Consider the following 22,447-nt stretch of genomic DNA (forward strand, 5'->3'; position numbering starts at 1 on the left):
ACCCTACCTATTCAGCTTGTATGCAGAACACATCATGCGACATGCTGGGCTTGAGAAATCCAAGGCTGGAGTTAAAATCGCTGGAAGAAACATTAACAATCTCAGATATGCAGATGATACCACTTTGATGGCTGAAAGCGAAGAGGAACTGAGGAGCCTTATGATGAAGATGAAAGAAGAAAGTGCAAAAGCTGGCTTGCAGCTAAACCTCAAAAAAACCAAGATTATGGCAACCAGCTTGATTGATAACTGGCAAATAGAGGGAGAAAATGTAGAAGCAGTGAAAGACTTTGTATTCCTAGGTGCAAAGATTACTGCAGATGCTGACTGCAGTCAGGAAATCAGAAGACGCTTAATCCTTGGAAGAAGAGCAATGACAAATCTCGATAAAATAGTTAAGAGCAGAGACATCACACTGACAACAAAGGCCCGCATAGTTAAAGCAATGGTGTTCCCCGTAGTAACATATGGCTGTGAGAGCTGGACCATAAGGAAGGCTGAGAGAAGGAAGATCGATGCTTTTGAACTGTGGTGTTGGAGGAAAATTCTGAGAGTGCCTTGGACTGCCAGAAGATCAAACCAGTCCATCCTCCAGGAAATTAAGCCAGACTGCTCACTTGAGGGAATATTAAAGGCCAAACTGAAATACTTTGGCCACATAATGAGAAGACAGGACACCCTGGAGAAGATGCTGATGCTGGGGAGAGTGGAGGGCAAAAGGAAGAGGGGCCGACCAAGGGCAAGGTGGATGGATGATATTCTAGAGGTGACGGACTCGTCCCTGGGGGAGCTGGGTGTGTTGATGACCGACAGGAAGCTCTGGCGTGGGCTGGTCCATGAAGTCACGAAGAGTCGGAAGCGACTGAACGCAAAAACAACAAAGTGAGAAGATGAAGTCATGTTTTATGGCTATAAACTGCAGTAACTTTTTGCCGACCTTTGTAACATACAGTAATTATTTTGATGTGATCTGTGGATTGCAACCAAAGATAGTGTTTTCTCTTGTGACTTTTCTTCTAATCTATGAGCCCTGACTAACAACAAAAGTCCAGAACTTCAATAGAATGAAATTGAGGGCAATCCATTGCAATAAGAGCTGGCAATGCTCTTGGAAGGTAAGTGGAGACTATAGCTTAAAAGAACAACATCCTTACTCTATGAATGTTTTTTTGCCAGAATAACAAAATACAACCTTCTTATTCACAAGACATTACCTCTCCAATTACAGATGTAAGACATCTCCTTCTTGCTCTGCTATGATCTATAAAATAAGCTAACCAGAGAGACCTGGAGAGTGAGCCAGAAGACCATCACTTTTAATTGCTTTTGAGCAGATCAACCATGAATAGGCTTGCTATTATTATCAGCGTTCACAAAGACACTTCATTTCTCCAGATAGACATTGTCCTATAAGGTCTCTGCCAGATCATGTACACATTGTCTGTACATTATCATGTATAGTATTGTAACGGTTGCCTCGTGTCCCAGTAAGGCACGGACTCAGTTAGATGGGGCTAAGGATTCCCGTTTATTGAGTACAGAGTGCATACGTGCAAAAAGACGGGAATGCGGGCATGGTTGCAGGGTACCTCGTAAATACCCGTGGTGCGGACCTAGCCCTCCTCCACCCCCCATTGTCCCACAAGCTGGATCCGGATCCTTGATGGGCGATCTGGAAGCGATACCGGCCTGTTGATGGGCGATCATGATGATCATCGCTGGTCTCCTCTGTCTCCTTCCGTGTCCGGTGCAGGTGTGTCCCCCGGGGTAATGTGGAGATGTTTAGGTGATATGTTGATGGCTCCTCTGGTCCGGGCAAAGGTGTGCCTCCTTTGTCCTTGTGATTGCTTTAGTGTTTAAGTGTTTAAGGGATTAGGATTATTCCTTCCTCCTTCCTTCCCCCTTCCTGAGAGGCATGTTCCCCGTTGTGATGCATGGGTGCCTTGGAACGGGGAACATGACAAGTATTCTATATTCCACTGTAGCTAACCAGATGCATTCAGGAAGCTTTCAAACATAGATGCAGTACAATTCTGAACATGTTGTTTTGGGACAAACAACAGAGGAGAGGTAAGTCCTTGTGGACTTTTTTGGAAACAGAATGATGAATCAGATGGACCCTTGGTCTAATTCAGACTCATGCCATGCACTCAGGCTCAATTTCAGTAGCGGTGAACAAAGTTTATCTGTTTTCTTGTGGCCAAAGTTTCCCCAAATTCATTAGATAAAAATCTTTAATTTGTGAGAATAATGAAGCAGTTGTCTAACATGAAAAATAACCTGAATAACATCAATAACCTGGACTTGAGAATTTTCAAATCAGATGATGAATATCTGGTGATCATGCATGAGAAAATAACCTGAAATACTGGGGAGGCTCTTTGGTCTCATTTATTTAGTTCATTTTTATCCGCACCCATACCTGTTCTGGCTGGTTAAAAAAAAAGAACTGGGTCAGTCATTAAATGCAGTTATTAGTGCTTTAGTCAGGGAAGGAATGTTGACAGATTTTTTCCAATCTGCTTATGCTTAACTGCATTTTCACATGACTACTAAAATACACAGTAATCACCTGCACTGATAAGGATGTATATTCAAACCGCCACTGGGAAATGGATGTTCATCTCTGTCTATACCAGTGTTTCTCAACCCTGGTAACTTTCAGATGTGTGGAACTCCCAGAATTCCTCAGCCAGCCAGTTTGATAGTTTTTGGGTAAGTCCATCACCAAAATCAGGGATCTTGTAAGTTAAAACAAAACAAAACACCAGTTCAACCTCCTTCTGATAATTATAGCCTCTCTGAGTGAAGAAAAGAAATCTGTAAACAGGCTGTTTTGGATCAAGGTGTTTATCTGCAGACTTTGGCTCATGGTTTAAATTGGAAAGTCTAGGGGAAAATATGTATGAAATAACAGGATGCAGAAATGAAGATGGTTGTCATTACCTTTGCAAGCTTGAGGTGCAGAAGGGCATTTTCTGTTTCCAGCACAATTATTCTTTCTTCTTTTGCCTGGCAAAACACAGTTCAGAGGGGCCTGAACTTAAACAAGTGCAATGAGAGGCAGCAAGCCAAAATAGCTTATAGTAATCTTTCCTCAGAGATTGCATCGATCAGCCTTTCATATCTTAAATCCTACCAGTCCTACCATCAAAGAATCTGGGTCCATCATGACAGAAACCCTAAAACCTAGGTTTTCTAAGGAGGTTATATGTTTACATTGCATTCTGTTACTGTGTTTTACTGGAACTTTTAAAGACTTATTTAAAGTTTCAAATGACTTGTCACATCTCCCACCCACCCTCCTTTGGAGTCCCATTTATATTAGGCATATCACCAGTTGGGAACCTGAAGTTCTCAAAAGATCTAGGCGTTTGCCACTCCAGGAAACCAGTAACATCATTTACAGCCTTCCCGAGTTCAGTGCCTTCTAAATGTGTTGGGACTACCGCCCGCATCAGTATTTCCCCATGCCGCCTCGGAATGGCGAGGGTTGTTAAAGCGATGCATCTGAAGGACGCCAGTGGGGGAAGTCTGGAGAAGTGAGATCATCAGAAGATCACCCCTCCCCCTAAATAGCCACAGACATGTTAAGTCCCACCTCCCATGGCTTAGCGGATCCGCTTTGGCATCTAGCCATTGATGGATTATGCGCTATCATGTTGATGTCGACTCTTAGCGGCTACATAGATAGGTAGATTTGCTGCATGATAACACTGATATACGCCCCCATTTCTCGACTCACTCGCAGCTTCCGTTCCAGCTGCCGAATCTGTTGCTCCGTCACAAAACTGGGGCTAACCCCGCTGCCGAGCTTCATCGCTTGGAGCAGGTCCGTCCCAGACAGTCGAAGCAGACCTAGCACCTCTCGTGACTTTTACTTTCACCCCGCCTTCCAAGGAAAGCCGTTTGAACCATCCAATCACAAGCCAAGACTAAGCTTCTCGGGGTTGCTATAGCTACCCGCCCGGCTTTCGGGAGAGGAGAGCGCCGGCACTCGCGGGGCTTCGAAAGGGGACGCCTGCGAAGCCTCGCGAGTGCCTCCTAGCAAGTGGTCGGGAGGCGCTTTTGCTAGTAACCGGCGTGGTACCGTCAGCCTCGAAGCGGGCTGTGTTCCTGTGTCGCACTATTTGCCTTTCAAGTAGATAATGAGCATTTCCATGTGAGGCTTGTTTTCTCCATGCCGAACGGAGAAGGAGCTACATAAGGTGGAAAATAGGTCAGAGATAAGGAACAGCAAGGCCTGAGGCGCCTCAGTGTTCCTTGGCCTTTTTTTTTTTTTAACTTTCTCCATAAACCGCGGCCAACGCGTCGGTTGTCGTAAAGTAGGAAACAGAGGAGACTCACTGCTGTTGCAAGCAGAGCCTGGAAACGTTAAAAGGAAAAGCAGCATTCCCACACCGTTATCTGCAGCAGCCAGCAGGACAAGGTTCCATAGCAGAGCGTCAGTTTTTATTAGGTGCAACCAACCACTCTTTTCCCCCTGGAGGAAAACAAGCAGATGAACTGTAGGGGCTAAGAATTAACTGTGCCCGCCCGCTTCCACAGCAGTGGGGTGCTGGAGAATACAGGAAAAGTAACATGTTGGTTTTGAGTTTAACCTTCCCTTCAAGCTGGCATAGCAGAGCAAAATTATAAGTAAATAGGAAGTTGTTTAGTTTTAATTAACTATTCTTAAATATACAACAGATTCTTTTCTTGATTGGAGCCATTTCATTTTTGTCTTGACATTTTCCCACATTTTCATAATGATCCCTCAGGATTCTGAAAGCCACAAGACTGAGGTTTAAGAAACCAATACGCATATCCACGGTGGTGGCCGTCCCACCTTGCAGGAAACGCAATGCAATGAACACGTTCAACAGTGAATGCTGTATTTCTGATTTGCAGCATAGGTAGGTACTTAGAAAATTCTACCATATGAGGTAAGAATGCATTCCTAGTATTATTGGAGAGCTTTTAGTATTAAGAGGTGCTGACTCATTGAAACAATCTGTACACAAGTGATATCTTACTACAGTTCTTATATTGTGCCCCTCTAAGTTTCCTAATATCCCTACATGCTTTTTAAAATTCTAAGTATGCCCACTGGCTGAAAAAGATTGGGAACTCCTACTATGTAACATGGGGTCTCCTTCTGTATAGTACTTCAGGACATAATGGATTAGGGCTGCAGCTGTGGATCTGCTGCAGTCCCTGGAGAAAGACATCAAATGCATTGTTCATGTTTAACTAAGACAGGATTGGCAACTATGGTGATAGGCTCTTGGGTGAGACAGATCTTTGGTTAGGTTTGAATAACTGTCCTTGAAACATGAATCTACATGTATAAATGCTCTTAAATTCCAGTTTTCTACAGCAAACATGGGAAATAGCCATCAAGTTACAATTGAATGTTTTGACACTCTACAGGTGAGGTGCACAAATGTTTTTGTGTTAAGGGCTTTGCTTTTAGTGTGCTATCAGAGGCTAAACTTCCCCAAATAGATGAGGTCAGAACTGCATATTTAAATTTAATTATTTAAATGCAGTGCATACAATTACAGAGACACTGTAGTTCTGTGTATTTAATAATTTAATAATTCCCTGCTTTGGGTACATACAAATAATTTGGTGGGAACTTTCTGAGGAACCCAGCTCTGCACTTAAAAAGACTTTTGTGGAACCATGCCTGAACCTGGTATTTAAAGCATTTCATTGCAAAGAGTATGTCGACTCTCTTTATCAATAAAGCTGTTTTTGTAACCAGTCTCATAAGATTGTTTATTAAAGTGCTCACCTTCTCAGAGGGTTGAGAGCTACTTCTGCAGAATTTCTGTAGCAGTGGGAAAATCAAGAAGATACCCTACTTAGTTCACAAAGGACCTTTTTAGCAGCTTCAAGGTTACAAGCCTCTTCTTTTGAACTATCTGCATTAATGTGGCAGGTGACACAATTACTGACAGTACAAGCTGATTCTTCTCCATGACTGTGAACTGAACTCAGATTTGGCTAAATATGCATATGGCACACCATTAAAATCCCACCGTCCAGTTGGGAAGCTTAATGATAAGACATTACTGGGCACCTGCTATTGGTTAAGACTTTAGTAAGGAGTGCAGCTTTGTACTGTGTATATAAAATGAAGCGGTAACTCTCTGGATTTCATGGAGTCATTGGTCATGGCCGTGGTAAAGAGGCAAGTAGTAATCATTATTGGAAATGTAATTATAAAAGAAACATTAGTTCAGAAGCTAGGAATAGAAAGGTCAAGACAAAATTCTGAACTTTTAAAAATAGGCATAAAATTATAAATATTTTACAATATGGAAGGTATGTACTATATTTGCAATAACAGTGTTTACTAATTTAAGAAACATTGATACTCATTTATTATATTAAGCTGTAAATGTGGCAGTATATTAGAAACAAAACTCCATTTCTTTTTTCTCTTCCAACTGTACTTTACATTATTTCATCTTAATTGGTCTGTCCTACAAGTGGTTTTAGTCAGAAACATGAAAACTGAACACCCCATTTAAGAAGCAAGAGCAAATATGTAGGCTAGTAATTTTCCTCTGCTGAAGAATAGTTTGATAGATAATTCAGTGTGTATGAATGCCAGAGCCATAAAATTCAGTTTGATATAGCAGTAACTTATCCATTCGATGTTGATACTGCAAAGAGCTATCCTGGAAAAGCATTCTGAAACAAATTCTGAAAAATGAATAAGTATGATCTTTTCTACCTTTTCAGAAATTAAGTGTGTTTTAAAATATGCAATCATACATTATATTGCTGATTTTTAGATATTGGTGTTGGTTTATTAGTTTTTAATTTTAATTTGTTGCCAATACCTGTTAAATGTTATTAAACAGCTATATTTGAACAACTGAAAAGTTCTGATGAACCATAGTGAAGAATTGGTTCTTTTCCAAAAAATCATCTTTAGTTATTCAAGTACAGTACGTTATGTAAAATACTACATATGAAAAATGTAAAGATCTTTACATATCTTTAAATCAATTTGTCAGTTGTGATTAACTTATCCCATGAATTTTAATAAGGCTTTATTGTGATTCACTTTCTTTATACTTGGCCATATTTTGTGTCTAGATGGAATATGATGTAAATAAGGAAACCCTGAAGTTCTAATAAAGACTGTGTGCATTGGAAATCAAATATTCACAAAATGTTTAGCTACAAAAATAGATCAGTGTCATTCTAGTTATCAACAGCATAATCAATAGCTTGAATTAAATATTAGTGTTTAATTCTCTCAGATTATATGTAATTCATAGCAAGTGTTAATATTACAACAGAAAATATGTCTGTATAATATGAACAAATACTCCTGATCAGACATTATACAGTGCAAAGTTAAATACAATACAAAGTTTATTAAAAATAGGTTGCAAGTGAAATACAGTAGAAATGGGAAACCACAGCAGTTCTTATGTTGTTTTCTCCATAATGCACCAATAGTTATGAAAAGCATTTTTATTCATATTCACATGTGGCTTGAATGCCCAATAGCGATCAAATCCACTCCACAGTAAGTGATATTTCTTTCCTTAAATTCTAGCAGCAACAGTATTCCAGCCACAGAATATCTAGTATTCTCAAGATAAATTGGGGGATGCTTCCTTTTTCCCTGAATAACAGACATAACAAGCATGCAATCCTTCATTAACACTTTCAACCAATTTAATCTCCTACTTCATATTTAACAGGTGAACATTAAAAGAACACTTTCAAATAAGAAACCTGAACTATGTAAAAAAAATATTTACACTCCAATTTTATCATTAACTTGCATTTATTTTTTTATCATACAACTCTTATTAAAAGTGATTTCTAAGGCAGTAAAGTCTACCCTCTGCATTTGGAAGTGTGCATAATTCCCTAAATATATATTTATAAGAGAACATATTATACAGAAAAATCATCTAAAACCCAATTAAGGACTTTATCAAATAGAAAATTTGTTTAGAATCACAATATAATATATTGTTTTAAACATCACACAATGCAAAAACAAACTAAGATGAGGTCTTTATTCTCAACATCAGCTATATACATATAGCTGAAAGAACAGTGGGTGAAACAGATTTCAACCATTTAAAAATTAAATAATGCTGCAACATAGTGTGTAAAATAGCTTGAACTGCCAACATTTTCTAAAATATAAAGAAAAAGGACAAAGGCAAACTAGAGGTACCTTGACCAGCACTTTTCTACATGAATGCCTGATGACGTGCTATCAGAATATTGCCAGGTTCCCTCAGTGAAATTCTTCACTGAGCAATGGGTTTTTTTCCCCCTTTGCAGCCATAAGTAACCGTATTTCCCCTGCATGTAGCACTTAATTGCCAGCTACTGATAATTGAAGTCTTTAGTCCACCTGGAATATTTAACTTTGGTTTTGTCTTGCCTACAGTGGAGCTACCAGATGAAGTTTATTCCATATTGCTAAAGTGTGGATTTCAGAATAGCTTTAAAACAATACATACGCGCGAGCACACACACCACCATACCCAGTGTCCAATATTTTACTAATTCTTCCAATTCTTATCAGTATTTCAAAACTCAAGTTTTAGAAGTGGTTAATACTTCAGTGTAAGAAGAGATAAGACAGTGGGAAAAATAAGATGCTTATCTTGTTACACTGCTGGACTGCCATCAAAACAAGTCAAGTATTTAATGTCCAAAAATCTGCATGTATATAGATTACTCTATGTGGCTTAGTATGGACATGATAATGGAGCCCTTTTACTTTCAGTAATCAAGGTGTGTTTACTGTATAGCAAGCGTTTATCTATAGAGACGGGACTCCTATTAGTAGTGTTCACTGTTATGCGAGCAATCTGAAAGACTAGCTCCCAAGATCTCCTAAATGTTTATATTACCTTACACCTGTATCAGGCCTACAGCGCAACAAGCCAGTGGTAGTTAGGCAGTTCAAGCTACAGCTACTCTTTCTGCTTAACAGATGTTTACATGTTTCTGTAAGAGGCTAGGAAGCAACAATTCTTCAACAGTTATGATCCAGAACGGTCGCAAAAGCAGCTAAAGGACAATGGTGTGGAAAAGGACATGACACTTGATTTAATTAAAATATATTTTACAGTGCCTCAATTGTATAAACCACAAGTACTTGGCAAATAATTGATTTTCCTGCTATTGTAACATATTTAAATGTCAAATAGTCTAGAAAGAAATAGTCCAGACAGGAAAAAATCATCTCATTTGTTATGAGATACTTCTTGAACTGCCCCAACTCTAGTTCCACAGAGATTTTCTGATTATTTGATAAGGTGCCAGTTATCCTACTTTGTATTTAATTCATTTTCTAATTCCATTAATTTCCTAGATGCCTTTACTTTGTTAGACACATCTTGACCCTGGGAAAAGAGTCTTTGTCGCTCCCGGAAAGTCAAGTTCTCTGGTGCGCCTGGTAAATCTGTATCTTGACTGCAAGGAAAAGGACAATTCAGTGTTATAAAAATACGTTATATTAACTGCAGCTGCTCTGCTTTTCTATTAGGCTTAGTCTACAATCATTCACATTCTTTTTTTTAATCAGCCAGATTAATTCCCAAAGAAGCATTAGGAATGGTCTTACAACTAGATAGCCATTTTTCATCCATCACTAAATTGTTCATGTTTTATCATACTGTTTATTAAACATTAGTCTGGCTATTAAGAAATCTAAAATATTTTATATAGGATTGGTTCACATTTGAGATGACTCCTATGTCCTGCTTCTGGATTCCTACATATAGGCTACATCATGTCAAGATCACATATACTGACTTTAATATGACAGCCTCATTTAGCATGTTTGTTTGGTGTGCACTTACATGCAAGCACAGTACAAGAACTATTTTATCTCTCACAACCCCTTCTCTATGAGTTAGGCTTGGCTGAGAGAGAATGACTAACCCAAAGTCACTCAGGGAGCTTCTATGGTTAAGGATGAACTAGAACCTGGTGGCCCTGCTCCAAGTCCTACATTTTCCTCAGTACACCACCCTGGCACTCATCAGTACTATCATTATTACAACATCTTTCAGTCTTCTCTAAATATTCTTATGGGAGTCACTGCTATGTTCAAAAGTCCTTTGGATTCTTAAAAAGCCGTAAATTACCTAAACATCAACCACAATTACACGTGATATCTTATATCAATAAAACAGTATTTAAAGCAATTTACTTCCGTTTTACCTTTTCAATTTCTTCTCTCTTGGGTCTGAATAAGGTTCCTGTGAACCTGCAAGTGCTCCAGTAGATCCAGTGTAGCTTGAGCCTTATATTAAAAGAAAATAAAGTAACAATAACCATTTTTCTTCTCAAAAGGTGCAGTGCTTTAAGTGGATCTTCCCTATACTTTCAGGTCCAGTCCCCTAACACTACTAGCTTCTTTACAAGACAGGCTTAGGGGAAAAAAAGGTATTGAAAGCTGAATATAATAGCAAATACTTCTATCTTTTGACAACTTTTAATCATGGACAATATAAATGAAATCAAATGCATATATGAAATAAGTATCTAAACTTGCCAAATTGAAATCCTACATATACAGGTTGCCAAAATTCCAATGACTTATGTAAGTGAAACTTAAGCAGCTTGCATGCAGGATTGTAAATTAAGCTTTAACCTTCCTGTTTCTAAAGACTAGATGTATACATATCCAGTAAGGTCAGGAAATATTGCTTAGATATTCCCCAATGACCAGATTATGGGATATTAAGAATATACAGAATGTAAGAATATAGCCTTATGACAACTTTCCAGTATATTCATTTAGTCTGTTAATTGCAGAGACAGAGTCCACAGTGAATCTGTACTTCGCAATGCCTATAGAGAAATTGTATTTTTAAAGCTTGTTTTGTATACATTTTGCAGCACTGCACCTTTGTACTTTGCTCTCGTATGAACAGACACAACAGCAAAAACAGCAAACCCTTACACTACTAACTAATCTGCCCCAAAGGCCACAAGATTAAACACATCATTTGTATTTGAAACATCAACTCAGCACCCACATTTCACAGACTCTTGCTTCTGCTATTTGTACTGGTAGGAAAAACCATCTCTTCTGGCCACAAAACGTTTTAGTTTTCAAGTAGTATTTTTAGTTTCTAAATATTTCATGTGTTTTTCTTGTAAGCCTTGTTCAACACAAAAGCAGATGTATACTCCTTCCATTAGTATTCTTCATTCAGTTATTGAACTTAAATATTTTGTAGATTTTAACACTTAAAGCTGTATTTAATGTCAGACTGATGCCTAACCATTTATTAACAATGCAACTCAATGCATGGGTACTTCTAAGGAATTCCAACTGAATTTAGTGAGATTATGAATTTAGTGAGAAACTGAATTTAGTGAAATAAACCTCTAAGGAAATGCTAGGACTCTACTCAGAATATTAATAATATGTTCATTAAAAATTAATTTTGTTGTCTGCCAAATTTTAAGCTTTTTCATGTCGAAAAGTTTATCTAAACACAGAAGCTTACCCACATTGGTATTACAGTTGCTCAAATTTTATTCCCAGATTGAGGAGTACTAGTTTTCTGAAGTAATCCCAACAGTCTAATGGAAGGAGCTGGGAAAGTTCAGTTTTGCAGAAGCGCAGTTTGCCATAGCATTCATTAAAGGACATCAGTATGAGTGTTAGTGAGATGGAGCGAGAAGCTGCATAGTGAATTTTGCATTATGGGCAAAGAGCTTTTTACTTTATGCAGACATCCTTCACAGAAGATTGAAAGTTCAAATGGAATATATGATCTGTTTTATAAACTTAAAAAAATATTAAAATAGTTATAATGAGATGTGTAGTTCATATACTAAGGTTACGATGAAGCATCAGATTATATGGCATTTCTCAGTAACTACCTCAGCTTCTTTATATATTTTAATAAGAATTATTAGATACAGAAGCATAGAATCATAGTTGGAAGGGACTTTAGAGGTAATCTAGTCCAACCTCCTGCTCAGTGCAGGATCTGACAGATAACCACTCAGCCTCTGGTTGAAGACCTCTGGTGAAGCTCTTCATGTGGTAGCCTGTTCCATTTGCTGAAAGCTTATACAAATAGTCTGGACTTCCTTCCAATGTGTAGCCTTGTAACATTAACCCACTGGTTCTGATCCTGTGAAGTGTGGTGCCAAATAGGGCACAGTACTCCTAATGGGGCCTGAGCAGGGCAGAGAACAGTTACTTTGTATGATTTGGTTCATACGACCTGTATGTGTCGGTTAATGTACCCCAAGATAGCAATTGCCTTTTTAGCAGCTGCATCACAGTGCTGGCTTGTATTTAACTTGTGGTTGACAAGAACACTCAGATCCCTTTCATATGTACTACCACCAAGCCAAGTGTACTACCAGATGTCCTCTAAGGTCCATTTCAACCAAACCATATCTCCCCCATCCTATACTTGTGCCTTACATTCTTCCTGCCCAAATGCAAATCTTTAAACCTCTCCCTGTTAAATTCCTTTTATTCATTTCAGCAAATTGCTTAAGCCTCTCTAGATAGTTTTTTTAATTTTCTCACTTATATCTAAAGTATTAGCTACTCCTCACAGCTTTGTGTCATTGTCAGATTTTCTAAGAGTCCCCTCAACACCCTCATCCAAGTCATTGATGAAAATGTTGACCAGCAAAGGGCCCAGGACAGAGTCCTTCCACTCAAATACTTCCTTCCAAGCTGAAGTGGAGCCATTAATGAGCACTTCTGGGTGCAGTCATTCAGCTGACTGCGAGTCTATTTAACAGTGGTATTATCTAGTCCATATTATACTGTTTTATTAAGATATTTATTAAGATATTAAATATATAATTTATTATATATTATATTATATATATTTCCAAAACATGAAAGAAGGATTGGCAAAATTTATCTATTGGCAGGATTCTCTTGTGGTTGCATGGGGAAGCATTACATTTAGGAAGTGAATGCTAATTCTGAAGCTTTTCATCTTAATGATAATAATAGCAGCATTATCTGCTTTGTTTTACTATAGAAAGAGCAATAGTCTGCTCTGACCCACTTTAGGTTACAGGCTTTTTCCATGATCCCTTTATTATTATTATTATTATTATTATTAATTTCATTTATTTTCTATTCTGCCTTCATCATTTTTATAAATTACTCAAGGTGGCGAACATCCTTAATACTCCTTTCTCCTCCTATTTTCCCCACAACAGCAACCCTGTGAGGTGAGTTGGGCTGAGAGAGAGTGACTGGCCCAAGGTCACCCAGCCGGCTTCCATGCCTAAGGCAGGACTAGAACACACAGTCTCCAGGATAGCAAAATACCAGTAGGGGATCCATTTTGAGTATTTCCAATTATTACTAAACTTTTTTAGCTTAAGTGTCTACTTCTGTACAGGAAAACAAAATGAATAAAAAAGGGGACAGCTAGGAAATAGCTTGCAAGCTTCCCAAAATTCACTAATCTTCCTCCTCTCCCAATAATCTGACTTTTCTTATATCTTATCAAATCATAAACCAGCTACAAGCTAAAGCTTTGTAATTCTTTGATATCAGAGTTCTTGTTGACCTACTTGCGGCCAATATTGTTTAGTTAGATATGTTTACAATGAATGGGAAAGAAGAAAGTAAGGAAAAGAACATAAAAAGGGTAAAGCAAAACAGCATGAATAATGGCGACATAGGCTTTTACCTCAGTACTGAGCAATGTGTACTAGAAATCTCATGAAAAACTACTGTATTATATCTGTCTACTTTGTTCGCTTTTTCCAAAACACACCCCCAGCTAGCATTTCACGTCAAATATAACTGTTGATTTATATACTTTCAAAGCTATTTGCACACTATTTACATGGCACGTAATTGCCATAAATAAAATCAACTGCTTCCCATAATGAATCAGAATGTCCTTATAGCAAAAAACATGTACCTTAGAAATGTGAAAGCACCATGGACCAATGAATAACAACAACAATAAAAAATGGTGAATGAAAGAGATATAGATCAAAAGCCAAACCCAACAGTACTTTTAGTCTGTCAAATAGAATTTTAAAAATCATTTGCTTTCATTTTATGAAAGTAAGAATTACAGAATTTGATAAAGAAATGGAAAGAATACACATATTTAAAATAAAATTTATAGCAACAAATCAGATTGAGAGTTGGATCACCATGCTTGAGATTGTGATCAAGTAAGAAATAATCATGAGAGTGATTTTGTTTAGAAGAATACTTTAGTGGGAAATTTGTAGAGAGTTTTCACAGAGAGATTTTAAATTAAAATGTTCCGTCTACCTTTTGTGCTGCTGGGATTGATGAAACTTGGCTTGTGTGGTGGGGGAGGGGGCTGGCTCATTTTGTAAGCAGTACTGTTGGCATTGACAGAGGAGGGCTGGCATGAGGTGGACAGAAAGAGGCCATCTGAGGCTGGGCGTGGCTGGCGGGAGGGCTGCTGTGGCTTAAGGGGGACAGGAGGAAGGTCACCATAAGACTTTCTTGTACTGGCGTACTTATCCTGACCTGTTGCTAGACAGGAGTCCTCCTCCTCATCATCATTGTATGCAACAAACTTGGCAGTATAAATCGTGTCAGGAGAGAGGACCTGAGTTTTGAGGTAAGAAGTGTTTCGTTGAGGTGGGGGAGGAGGAGCGTTAGATGAAAGGGGTGGGGAGGGGAATTCATATTCCCGTGGAAGCGGAGGTCTGTACAGACCAGGCTCATCGGGCTCCAGCAATCGACGTTCTGCCTCATCATGCTGGCGGCGCCTCTCCGCTTCCAAGCGATTATAATATTCTTCTTCCTGTCGCCTCTGTTGAGCCAAAGGGAATAAAAGGATGTCAGCAAATGTCAAATACCAAACGCATGGCAATTTTCACACTAGAAAAGATTTGGGTAACTTTTTCTTTATCAAGGAAGAAAGCCACACTTCCTGCTCTAAAACACTGGTTTACTTCTGCACTTAGGGTGAAACCTACTCTCCTTCCAACTCCCTCTTGATTGGCAGGAGATCCCATGAAACAGATTTTGAGAGCAGGGGTGTAACTGTATGGAAGAAAAGAGCAGAACCCCTCCTGGTTTGGATGTCAGCAGAACCACCTTTGGATTCCATTCAGTGATATGATACGTATTTACAGTGAGAAAAGTAAACTTCCAATGAATTATTAAAATTTCAAGGAATATCAGAGAGGAAGATAGTGAAAAGAAAGGAGAGAACGGAACATGAAATTCTACCTTGCAGTTGACAATATGCTGCCATTAAAACAAGGGACGTTCTATACTTCATAAACCTTGTATTGGGTGCCAGGATGCATTAAAAAATTACAGTTTGAATTACAGTCTCAATTACACTTTACTGTCTGAAATTACATGAACCCCCTTACATTTCCTATCCATATCAGTACATCCATCTCCCTGCTTGGCATTACTTGACACAAAACAGAAAGGGTTGCACTGAAGAAGAATGTAGTCAGCCTTAGGTCAGCTTTATATGTGACCTTTACCAACCAATTATCTGCAAGCAGAGATAACGAGCAGCCTTTTTTTCTACCCCCCTTAAACAGGGTATTGGAATGTATGCACAGAGGCAGAGACCACTGAGAAAGCACTCTTGTAAGTTGGTTCCTAAATCATGGCTTGACTTATACCCACAGGGGAGGGCTAGGCACTTTTTTAGACCATAAAACATGTTCAAGATAGTGACCACCCTGAAAAAACTAAAGCCACGGTGCCCATGACTAGACATAGGGTGTCCATTTACCAGAATGATGAAGCTGCTCTCCATCACTACCTCTACGAAGAAAGAGAAAACACTTTTAAGCCCTGCTTACCTTTGTCTTTCTTTGTAGCAAGTGGTCTACTTCCATGCAAAGCATTGGGATGCAGGCACCTCCATTTTTATTTTCTAAGAATGCCGCTTCCCCGTTTTTCTTTAAATTAAAAGAATACTGGCAGGGAGCCCGGAGGTTAGTGAAGGTGCATCATGTTGCCTAACCATGGTTTCTGGAGTCATTAATATTAAGCTTTCAAATTTTTTTTTCCAAATATTTATCATTTGAAAAAAATGGAGGGTATTTCAATCCTTAGAGAGGTATGACACAGTATCAAACACGTCTGAAGTGGGAGGGACATGGAAAATTAACAATGGTGGTGGTGGGAAGATGGAGGAGTATTCATGACCTGTTTCCTAAACGACAATATTATCTGCTAATATTTTTATTGGGATTCCTTCATGTTTAAACTTTTTCCTAACTCCCAGAACATCTCATGGTCATGCTACTGTCTACCCATTCCCCTCTATTTGTTTAATTAGTCCCATTTATTTAAACCTGCTTAGTGCCATTGTCTAGTTAGACTTCGTTTCTTCTGCATTAGGTTCTTCATACTTCTAAATTTGACAGCTTTTCTCTCTTTCTGATAGGATTTCAAACCTTGTAACTTTATTCTTTATTACTTTAAAAATAATTTTATCCATTTAGACTTACTTCCTGGAGTGGATTTCATTTTGATTTTCTTTCATTATGCTTACTATCTGATGTCTTTACCATTTTTCTTGTACTCTTCCCTCTTTATATAGCTTCCATTTTATTTGGATTTTATATATTAATTTATATACTGCCTGCTTCTGAAAGATTTGGAGATTAATGAAATATATTTTGCTTTTTCTTAAACTGCAAATCTACCAACACAGGGTCGGCTTGGCTCTTGATTTTAAACAGTGTACAGAATTCAATACAGTATATGTTAAGAGCTACAAAAGTAAAAAGCTGCTGCTGACAATTCTATCTCAAGGTTTGCTGAAGACTTACTATGGTTGTAATATTAGAAATAATACTAGTGGTCAAGCCAATTTTAAGTGAAGCATACAAAGTTATAGAAGTCTGTAAGTAAAACCTTTTGCTCAGCCTCCCTCTTTGTCCGCTCCTCCTCTTGGCGACGGCGCTCTTCTTCTTGCCTGGCCCTATCCTCTGCTTCCCGTTTACGCATTTCCTCCAACTGCTGCTGCCGTCTGCGCTCTTCATCCTGTAACTAATGAAGATTTATCTTGTGTTTTACCTCAGATCATTTTGAGGACAGAAATAATATTTCATAAAGAAAAATCCCCATTACTGTTGAAAAGGAACATTAAAAAAATCTAATTAATAATTATTTTCTCCTTTTTGGAATTTTTCTTACATTCTGGAAAAAATATTTTTTCATAAAGGAAATTCAAAAAGGAAATGTATTTTCTCCTGAAGAAATGCTACAGATGTGAGTAGGTATTTCTGTTCTGAGACACTGCTGTAATACTTCAAACTTCATGTTTTACATTTGTTCTTCTGGGAAGATCCACAAACTGTAATCAGTGATAAGCTTCTATTCTTTCCCATTAGATAACATTCCTCTACTCTTGACAGTAAGCCCAACATATCAATTATTTAAGCTGCCTATGATTTTTTCATATATTAATGTTTTTATTGTGAAGAAGCATTTGGAATCTCTGTAAAGTAGGAAACGTAATGAAAATCCATGCTGTAAAGTGCAATTATTTAATCACATTAAATAAGGATCTATAGCTGTTCAAATAATCTTATACTATCAAACATGTTGTAGAAGTTAAACAGATTCAGAAAAGTGTTCCTCAAAAAATGGCTATCATCTCCTTTAAACACCTGTGAGAAAAAGTGTTACGAAAGAATAAAGGAGAACTACTGGACTCTGTCCCACACTTTTTAAAACAGCTAAAATTATACTGTAATTCCAAGCATTACACCAAGTGGTGTTATTTTGAAGGGGAAAAAATTCTACATCAGTACTTTTTATAAAAGGGGAGGGAGGTCAAATCTTTAATTATCATTCCATTTGAGAGGTTTCTTGTGTCATGTTCCAACTGCACTTTCAAATGTACTGAGTTCAGTAAGTGTGAAATAGTTGCTTAAAACTCTTTACATTGGTGAATTGCATTATCTATGGTTTGCAATTTAATACTCAAAATAATTAGTTTTGTTTGAGAAGTTAGAAAGGGAAACTGAGTATTTCAGTGAGTTATTTAACCAGATCAGATTCCTTTAGCACCTATCATAATAATAATCACAGAAGGTTAACAAAAGTGATCAGTGTAATAAACCTTATTTTGATTTCACAGTTGATAAAATAGTAACTAAAATACATCATGAAATTACTATAAAGTAGAACTATTCCCCATATATTTTGATGCTGTTGGTGTAACATACAGTTCTGCTGTTCCATCAATACAGTATCAGCAATCTGACCGTGAAATATTTTTTTGTAAAAATATTTTGAGTATCTCTAAGTTCAAAGGCTTAAACCTAGAGGTTGTATTCCAAAAACCAAATTGTTAAAACTAACTGTAAATGCCAAACTATCGAAAGCTTTGATAAGAAGATAAATAATATATTGAAATGTTAGAATACATTAAAATACATGATTTAGGGATGAATGTTTTTTTAAAAAAGGGGGAACAATGGAAACTCACCCATCCATAATGTTTTCAAACTACTGAGTTATGTTAAATTGTTAATATGTGGTTTATTTAACTGTGGTAGTTCACAGCTGTACACAATTAAAAGATGCAAACAGAATACAACTTTGAAAGAAAAGTAGAAGAGAAAAAATTAGGAACATTCCTCAAGCATTAGATAGGTGCGTCTTGCTTACCACTAATTTAATGTATTATTCCTTGCCTTGAAGCACTCAAAAGATAAACAATATCCAATGCATATTGGATCATCATTAATTAAAAAGAAAAAGAAAAAAAGTATTAAGGAAAGGCATTGAAGAGAAAGAAATAAGAACATACCAAATCTAGAACAGAGATTGCTGGCAAAGCAGTCTGCTGCAGGTAATAAGAGAGGGAAAAAGAAAGACGTACAGTGAAAATAAGGGTAAATTTAGATTGCACTATGCCAAAAGCATTTTCTTTGATTTGTTACTACAGCTGAATAAAAATAAAAGCCAGTGTGACCGTCTAATACTATGTTAGCAAATCTCTCAAAATAAATCACGAAAAGAGATTTTTTTAAAAAAAATATTTCCTGTAAACTCTGTTAATTCATCTATTTGTGCTTAAAGATCTACACAATATCAAGAGAACAGAATATTGTGGGAAGATGGCCAACTGATTATTTTAAATTTACCATTAATAAGGGAAAAATTTCCTGGGAGTTCTAAAACTATACAAAACAAATACAAGAGATAAATTTTGCAACTATTTAGGAAAGGGGTTTAACAAAGCATATGGTGCAGATTTGAAAATAGTAAGGTCAAACTGCTTGATAATGAAGATGAAAATGTTTTAAAATTATATAGTATGTAGATTTTTATCCATGCAGTTAAAAAGCTGAATGACAACAATAGAATTAGCAACAATGCCATGGACACTTGGTAGCCTTCATTTTATCTACCTAATTTTCAGTATAGAAAAGTTAACCAACCAACCAAACAAACAAAAAATAAAGCTACGCATTTAGCAAGAAAATGCATTAAAAGGTAATATTGGAAAGTCATGCTTTTTATAACTGCAAAAGAAGCGTAACATAGAAAGCAGTTACTGAAGAAAAAAAAAAAAACCAAACCTTGAAATCAAGTTGCTACTATAATTTGACCATTCATCGGTGTTATTTACACAGCCCCCTAGCCTCCTAAACTAGCTAGTTCAGATTCTATAATTTTTTTTAAAGAAGTATGTGATTGTTTAATCTGTTTTTGAAGCTGTATTCTTACGAGCAGATTTACTGAAGAGCTATTTTTCTTGGTAAAGACAAAAATCATTCTTTGGGAACGAACATTCCAAATCATGTGATGCTATGGACTTTAAACATATGAAATATAAATTTAAAACAGCTTTCAGTGGCACAAGATAAAAAAAGCTAGACTAAACTTCTGGAATATTACATATGCATCATACAAATGCAACTGTATCTACATAACATGCGTCTGTCTGTCTGTCTGTCTGTCTATCTATCTCACAAAATATTTAGAATAGGGTTTTTTTTTGTTTTGCTTTTGAAAAAAGGGGACCAGAAAGAGGGTTACCTCCCCCTAATAATTTCTAGCAACACACCACTTAATTGACAAATCAAGATAGTCAAGGCCAAACTTCATTATATGCAATGAAAGACAGGGACATTATGAGAGTCCAGTCCTCCTTTATCCTGTAGTGAAACTTAATTTATATTTACACTAGCAGTATGCAGAAATTTTAGCACATGAAATGCATTTTAAAAAGGATTTTCTCATTTTACCCTTGCTCTTCTCTCAGCTTCTAGGCGTTGCATAATCAGCATAGTATCGATATCATCATCTTCTTCCTCATCTTCATCCTCATCTTTTTGCTTTGACTCTTGAAGTCGTTTCTGGAATTGCCACTCCAGCATAAGCTTGCGCAGGCGGTCATTTTCTTCACCTGTTCGATCTGGCTTGTTTTGAAGTTCTTGAATCTCTTTGCTCAGCATATCCACAATATGCATCTGCTGCTGCTTCTCCAGCTTCTCCTTAGCATCTCTTTTCCAGGGATCAGGAGACAGACTATCAGTGGAGGACAGCTCTTCTTTGCTTATGGTGATATACTGGAGATCTCTTCGTTCAATGGTTCGGGGTTGTTGTTGGGGCTGCAATTCTCTAATGACAGTCTCATGAGACCTCTGCAGCGTTGAAGGTTTCTCTGGTTTCACCTGCTGAAGAGGAGGAAGCAATGACTGAGCTGGCATTAGTGGCTGAGCACGTATTTGCCCCAGTTTTCTTTCCTGCTCCCGACGTTTTCTGTCTCGTTCTTCCTCTAAACGTGCTTTTTCCTTTTCATACCATCTCTGATGTTCTTCTCTCTTTTTGCGCTCTGCAGCAGCAACCTGAGATGACTGTGACCCCAACTGATTTGGAGGTGGAGGAGGTGGTGGGAGGGGTAAATCCATTTGCAGTCCATCAAAGTCAGCTGCATAGTGCACTGGTGGGGGAGGCGGAGGGGGAGGGAGATCTGTCCTTGTGGACTGGGAAACTGCCAGCAACATTGGTTGAGTAGCTACAGGTGTTTTCCAACGGCCAGGTCCACTTTTGGTTAAAGAAGATCCAGAGGGGATAGACTTAGAGGAATTGTTTAGATGCTCTTGGCTTGATGTGCTAGAATCCACAGAAGAATTCATCCATGGATCGCTATCTGATTTTCGATCAATATATTCCATATCTTTTTGTATGACAACTTCTAATTGATTCCTTTCTGGCTGATAAACTTTATCATCCTGTAGCTCCTCCTGAGAACGCGTCACACGCTTAAAAAATAAAGAATATAACATTAGTTTCCACATGTTGACATGCCAATACAGCAAAACTAAATGACAGTTTATTACCTTTTACAATGATTATGAAATGCTTACTCACTTGCTCTTAGCACATTTTAACAAGTGGTAATATACACTACTCTAAATTCAGCTTTTCATTCCAATCAAGTTATACAAACTCTAAAACAGCCTGAGACAGGATTATGAAACTCTCTCAGCACATGTCACAACAGCAGAATCCATGCTGTATACCTTTCCTTAGAACAATGCCAAACCATTATCCCTTCTCTAACTTGTGCTGTCAGAAATATTTAGGTCGAAGAGCTTATATGAATAACTAACTTATCTTGTCGTTCCTCCCATTGCTTTGGCAAGTTTTATTATAATTACAGTTATATGTATCAATATCGCAGATAAAATGGAACCATTTGTTCACCCTGCCTTATAGTTCATCTCCTACTCATTTTTTTCCCTCCTGCAATGCTGAAAATTATTTAAGGGAAGCATTTATCTGATCTGTAAATTCCTTATGAAATGCTCCATTGTCAAAAGATACCATGCTAGCTGTGAAGTTTTGCAGTATTAAAGACAAAATACAACTGCTGCACAGAAATGTAATAAGAACATACCACATACACCATTTCTAATCTGTTTATAAGCTTCTCAAGCTTTGTTGTGTACTTCTACAATTTATTTTAAATACAAAACAGGCCAGATAGAAAAGCTGGCAGCTATGAACAAAGGCAACATTTCTATGCTTCTCTTTCAAAGACCTTAACTATGACCTAAAAAGTGCCTTGTTTTGGATGAATGCATTTCTTATGCTCCATTAGTCCAAAAGCACTGAATACAATGCACACTATTAAAATGCATTGAACAGATTAGTAATGTCTTGGATATTAAAAGAAAACACAGATAAACCAGGCATTTTATACTTTGCAACCCTTACCCCACTCTTCTTATACAGCAGTTCTTTCTGAAAAGCTCTAAACATGATTTTTTAAATTAATCAGACTGCTCCTACATTTCAACCATCAATTCCAAATATAAATTGTCATCTTTTCAAACACAATACAATTGAGTGTAGGATTTGTTCATAGTGATGTGGATATATTGTAAAGCATTAGTTTCTAGTTTAGAAACTAGCCAAATACTATATTTTGAGGAATAGCAAAATCTAATAAAATATGGA

At 37.4% G+C, this 22,447-nt stretch overlaps 2 protein-coding genes across 7 annotated transcripts in view; both read right to left on the minus strand.

Moving 5' to 3' along the window:
* The window catches only part of KIF25 (kinesin family member 25), a 44,340-nt gene extending 40,516 nt beyond the window's left edge, over positions 1 to 3,824 (minus strand). The window contains exons 1-2 of the mRNA XM_063307517.1: positions 3,746 to 3,824; positions 2,947 to 3,012 (exon numbers count right to left, since the gene is read on the minus strand). Of these exons, the coding sequence (XP_063163587.1) occupies positions 2,947 to 3,012; positions 3,746 to 3,820 (141 nt within the window). The 5' untranslated portion in view covers positions 3,821 to 3,824. The remainder of the gene's footprint in view (positions 1 to 2,946; positions 3,013 to 3,745) is intronic.
* Positions 3,825 to 7,359: 3,535 nt separating this feature from the next.
* The window catches only part of AFDN (afadin, adherens junction formation factor), a 101,049-nt gene continuing 85,961 nt past the window's right edge, over positions 7,360 to 22,447 (minus strand). For 4 of the 6 annotated variants that reach the window (XM_063307528.1, XM_063307545.1, XM_063307553.1 and 1 more), the window contains 5 exons: positions 20,227 to 21,246; positions 16,877 to 17,011; positions 14,282 to 14,795; positions 10,207 to 10,288; positions 7,360 to 9,453 (listed from right to left, as the gene is read on the minus strand). In XM_063307528.1, coding sequence (XP_063163598.1) covers positions 9,309 to 9,453; positions 10,207 to 10,288; positions 14,282 to 14,795; positions 16,877 to 17,011; positions 20,227 to 21,246 — 1,896 coding nt within the window. In that variant the 3' untranslated portion in view covers positions 7,360 to 9,308. The remainder of the gene's footprint in view (positions 9,454 to 10,206; positions 10,289 to 14,281; positions 14,796 to 16,876; positions 17,012 to 20,226; positions 21,247 to 22,447) is intronic. The other 2 variants (XM_063307571.1, XM_063307561.1) reach the window with 2 other exon arrangements.

This window comes from Candoia aspera, chromosome 1, assembly GCF_035149785.1.
Source record: "Candoia aspera isolate rCanAsp1 chromosome 1, rCanAsp1.hap2, whole genome shotgun sequence".
Lineage (NCBI taxonomy): Eukaryota > Metazoa > Chordata > Lepidosauria > Squamata > Boidae > Candoia > Candoia aspera.